General features: G+C 50.1%; 1 protein-coding gene across 8 annotated transcripts in view; it reads left to right on the top strand.

Moving 5' to 3' along the window:
* The window catches only part of SULF2 (sulfatase 2), a 130,965-nt gene that overhangs the window by 24,922 nt on the left and 100,686 nt on the right, over positions 1–5,357 (top strand). For all 8 annotated transcript variants that reach the window (XM_010835063.1, XM_010835062.1, XM_010835064.1 and 5 more), the window contains exon 2: positions 4,750–5,019. In XM_010835063.1, the coding sequence (XP_010833365.1) occupies positions 4,845–5,019 (175 nt within the window). In that variant the 5' untranslated portion in view covers positions 4,750–4,844. The remainder of the gene's footprint in view (positions 1–4,749; positions 5,020–5,357) is intronic.

Below are 5,357 nucleotides of genomic sequence, written 5' to 3'. Positions count from 1 at the left end.
GGGATGGACAGAAGGCACAGGGTCTTCTAGGCCTTTTGGAGGGCTTGGGAGTTTTATTTGGCATGGGATGGGAGCCCTGGAGGGCTCTGCTGTGGAAGAAGGCAAATTTTGTCTTTAACAGGATCCTTCTGCCTGCTTGATAGAAGGAGCTGAGTGTGGAAGCAGGGAAACAAATGAGGCTGTCATAACCCAGACAGGGTTACCCTACCACGTAACCCTAAATACTTATTTGTAGAGTGAGTGAAGGGAGACATACGCGGTCTGGCTCTCTGGACCACGTAGGCGGGACCCAGGTCTGAGCCAGGGGCTCTGGGGATCTCCACATCCCAGTCTCCTTTCTTCTCACCTCCTGTCCCATCAACTCCTGCTTCCACTTCTGCCTGCTTCTTCCTCTCCCGCTGCCTCTCCCTGGGCTGCCCGACTGCTCCCAAACTCCCCTCAGCCATTCTTGTTGAGTTTGGGGATCCTCAGAGGAAAATAGCCATGTGGGTCTTCCCGGACAGGCCCGCATGAGGGCCCAAAGCTATGATGCTGAGACCTGCTCCTCTCTGCAAATCAGATAAATCCAGAAGCAGGAGTGTTGTTTCTGAACACTCAGGGCATTCGGCGTTTCCAGTGATGTCTTCTTGGGCCGATTTGGCTTTGCCAAGGTCTGTGAGGAAGACACAGGACGAAGAGCAGGAAGGGAACCCAGCTGGTGGGAATAAGCAGAAGGGTCCGAGGGATGGACAAAGTGTCACTCAGCTAGGGTTGCGCAGATTCACCAGATATGCTCTCACTTCAGCTTCTCTGAATCTTTACTAAGAAGGAGAAAAATGGAGGCAGAATCCCTTGCGTCATTTTAATTGATTTCTCCAGCATCCAGAGAGGGGCTGGCCCCAGGCCAGGGGAAGTGGGAGCTGGGGGAATTCATCAAAAATCGACCTACTGATGACTTGAGCTGATGAAGTAATTAGCTCCTGTTATTCTCTGATCTCTGGTCGTGGAGTTTTGACTCCCATCCAGAGGATCAGCATCCTGGCTGGAAGGTTAGAGCTGCCGGGGAGCAGAGAGGAACAGCCTAAGGGTCCCAGGAAGAGTCCAGCCAACCGTATCCCCCACCTCCACCCCCCATCTGGTCCAGGCCCCCTGTTCCTCCGTATCACAGGCCCAGAGCCAAAAAGACCCTCCAAGGGCACCTGGCCTCCTGCTGCTTCAGAGGCAAGTGAGGAAACTGAGGTTGGGAGACCTTTAGAAAGTTACCCAGAAATCTACTTCCAGGAGGTTCTTGTTGAGCTGCTGACTCCAGCCAGACTGGGTTTGAACCCCATCTCTGCCCCCTTGTTTGGCCATACGATCATGGGAGAGTGTTTTCATCATAATTCTCTGTGCCTCAGCTTGTTCATCCATAAAATGGGTATAATACTGATGGGCATATATGCTTATTAAACAAGTTGATATGCGTAAAATGAGAGTTGCTGTTTGTAGGGCTTCCCTTAGAAATTCTCTCCCTATTATCATTCATTGTCCATCTGAAGGAACATAAATGTGCATTTTTAAAATTTAACTGTAGTTGATTTATAATATTGTGTTAGTTTCAGGTGTACAGCTTCAGATTCTTTTCCACTATAGGTTGTAACAAGATCCTGAATATAGTTCCCTGTTCTATAGAGTAAACCCTTGTTGTTTATTTCATGTATAGCGGTGTGTATCTGTTAATTCCACACCCCTAATGTGTCCCTAACCCCTCCCATTTCCCCTTGGGTAACCATAAGTTTGTTTTCTATGTCTGTGAGTCTGCTTCTGTTTTGTAAACAAGGTCATTTGTATCAGTTTTCTACATTCCACGTTAAGTGATACCAAATGATCATCATCTTTCTCTGACTTGCTTCACTCAGTGTGACAGTCTTTAGGTTCATCCTTGCTGCTGCAAGTGGCATTACTTCCTCCTCTTTTGTGACTGAGTAGTATTGCATGGTATAATATATCCCACATCTTTTTTATCCATTCATCTGTCGATGGACATTTAGGCGGTTCCCATGTCTTGGCTATTGTGAACAGTGATGCTATGAACATAGAATGCGTGTATCTTTTTAAATTATAGTTTTGTCCAAGTGTATGTCCTGGAGCAGGATTGCTGGATCATATGGTAACTCTTTTTTAAGGTTTTAAGGAACTTCCATACTGTTTCCACAGTGGTGCAACATTACATCCCCACCAACAGTGCAGGAGGGTTCCCTTTTTTCCATGCCCTCTCCAGCATTTAATTTTTGTAGATTTTTGATGATGGCCGTTCTGAAAAGCATGCAGTGATACCTCATTGTAGTTTTGATTTGCATTTCTCTGATAATTAGCGACTCGACGCACCCTTTGATGTGCCTCTTGGCCATCGGTATGTCTTCTTTGGAGAAATGTCTATATAGGTCTTGTGCCCATTTTGTGATTGGGTTGCTTGCTTTCGCTGTTGTTCAGTCATCAAGTCGTGTCTGACTCTTCGCGATCCCATGGACTGCAGCGCGCCAGGCTTCCCCGCTCGCTTTGTGAATGTCCATTTTGGACGGCCAACTGGTATACCAGCCAAGAGCACATTTCAAGTGCAAAGCACAAAGCAGTCTTCTTTGTTTCCCGAAAGGGGGTGGGACATGGACTGATAACATGATTCGAGGACCCCCTCCCATGATCCGGGGTAATTCAAGGACCACTAGAATCTTCCGCGTGTCTCCTTTGAACCCTCTCAAGCCTCCCATTACCTCCAGCAGAAAGTCTCCCAATGGTGCTAATGTGCTTTGTCGCCTTTCAACACCTGCTAATTTCCCGCAGAGACAGTGCAGATGTGGGAGCCGCCAGCCCAGGGCTCAGCTTAGAGCATTAAATGTGAACCAGAAGCTGTTAGATGGGGCAGCCCGATTTCTGCTCTCTTTGACTTTGTGTGGTTAGTTCTGCAGGGAAGGGATGCGGCTGTTTTATTTATCCTTGGGTAGAAAGTTTTCTTTTTCTAAATACTGTGCTTATGCCTTTTTTTTTTTTTAAAGGATTCTTTTGATGTGGACCATTTTTAAAGTCTTTACTGAATTTGTTACAAATATTGCTTCTGTTTTATGTTTTGGTTTTTTGGCCGGGATGCATGTGGGATCTTAGCTCACAGACCAGCGATTGAACCTGCAGCCCCCACGTTGGAAGGCAAAGTCTTGTCTGAGTGACAGAAAAAAGCCATGCGTCTGAGAGCAATTGGGAGGATGGGGGAGAGGTGGGCAGGGCTGGACGCCCCCCACTGCCCCAACCCCATAAGGCTTGTTGGGAGTTTGCATATTGTACCTTGAGCCCTGAGAAGCCAGGGGAGGGTCTGAATGGGTGAGTGACAGGGCTGGGACTAAGGTTAGCTGATCATCTTACACCTGCCCACCTAGAGTGAGAGCCCCTTCAGACCTGGAGCCTGAGAACCTCCCTGGTCTCGCCTTACCCAGGCCTTGTGAGTTGCATGTTTGGATCTGAATTTTAGGAAGACCCTGCTGGCTGCCTCTGAGAGGATGGAAGTGGGAACAGCAGGTTGGGGAGGAAGTGGGATTCCTCATAGGCAGCTGGTGCCATCCCCGGGTGGGGTCACACAGACCACACACCCCCTGCTGAGGACCCTGGCGTCCTCGATGAGTTCCCTGAGCTCTGGCTTGGGGCGAGGCAGGGTTCCCAGTGACAGCAGGGGCAGAAGGAGTCCTTCAAGGTCGTGGGGACGGTGACTCAGGCCGACAAGCTTGGTTTCCTCCCAACACGTCTGCTTGTTCGCTCTTTCCCTCGTTTTAAATAGATGAGACCAAAAGGTCTATATCTGGACAGGAGTTGAAGGCTCATTTCCTCAAGAAGTAAAAAAAAAAAAAAAATGACTGCAGAGAGCAAAGAGCAGAGCGAGACCTGAGACCTGCCTGAGACCAGGTTAGCCACCCCGCCTTCCTTCTCCCGCCCTTTGCTGGTGACCCCATCTGTCCTGAGTCAAGGGGCTGACCAGGGTCACAGGGGACTTGACGCTTCTCTTCCCTCCGCTGTTGAGCTCTCAGCTTTCTCTGCTGTCATTTTGTTTTGCAACTTAAAACCAATATGGACATCTTACCCCATCACAGGACCTACTGACAGGGGACCTTTGTGAACACCCCCCACCTTGGGTTGAGTTCTTCAACAGTCATATATCCCCGTTTTATTCATGGGGAAACGGAGGTTCCTTACTGGCTTGTTGATGGGGAGACCCAGCTGGTGAGTGATGGAGCTAAGACTGAAATACAGAGTCGCCTAGCCCACAGATCAGCCTGGCTGGTCCAGACCTATCTCCCCGAATCACACGTACCTGAGAGCTGGGGGTGCATCCGCTCATCTCTGCATCCTCTGCGGCACTTGGCGCTGGCAGAGAAGAGATGACCAGAAATTTCTGCTCTCCCAGGCTTTTTCCTTTCCTTTCACTGTGGAGTGATTTCTCTTGTGTTGGTCGGAGGGTTGGGAGGCAGGCCGACTACCTGACTTGGGACCTGGGCTCACACAGACATATCCAGAGGATGGCTGAGTCCAGGGGAGGGATGCTGTCTGCAGAAGTGGTGTCCGGAGGCTTTCCTGCCAGCCAGGAAAGCCTGAGCCAGTTGCAAATAACTTTTCTTGCAACTTTAACCGAATTGGGTGTTTGCTCCGCTGTAGCTATCACTGATCAAAGAAGTTCTCGCCGCCCCTGCCAGAAGCCATCGAAGATACCATCATGCAACCTGTGGCCTAACTCGCTTCCTCTTCCTCTAGGTCTGTGAGTAGAGAGGGAAGAGAAACAAATCCGCGGAGCACAGCTCCAGACTCCTGCATCCCTCCAGAAGCAAGGGAGTCGGCGGAAACGTAACATGGCCCCCGCCGGCATCCTGCTTTGCTTGCTCTCTGCAGCAGTCTTCTCTCTACTGGATGGAAGTGCGGCCTTCCTGTCCCACCACCGCCTGAAAGGCAGGTTTCAGAGGGATCGCAGAAACATTCGTCCCAACATCATCCTGGTACTGACGGACGACCAGGATGTGGAGCTCGGTAAGCGCCCAGCTGCTGGCAGGCGGCATCCCCCAGGCTCGCCGTGCCGGGTCTCGGGCCCCTGATGCAGATGCTCAGGTTGACCCTGCAGAGTTCACATCTAATGGACTGAACCGAGTCCCAGGGGTGGCCCTGCACACGGGGATGCATAGCTGGGTTCTCAAGGTTAGGGGCCTCCAACGTTTTCCTAATGAGAACCATTTCTAGATTCCTCCAAAGTCCTAAGGAAAAGAGATGTTAAGACCAGTTGATGACTTGTTGTCCAATTTCTACTGAGAACCTACCACATTCCAGGCCACATTCTAGGACCTGGAACTTCAGTAATGAGTGAGGCAGGC

The sequence above is a fragment of the Bison bison genome, unplaced genomic scaffold (genome assembly GCF_000754665.1).
Source record: "Bison bison bison isolate TAMUID 2011002044 unplaced genomic scaffold, Bison_UMD1.0 scf7180017864038, whole genome shotgun sequence".
Taxonomy (NCBI): Eukaryota; Metazoa; Chordata; class Mammalia; order Artiodactyla; family Bovidae; genus Bison; species Bison bison.
Note: the sequence above shows the minus strand (reverse complement) of the source record. Positions and strands in the feature narration are given on the sequence as shown.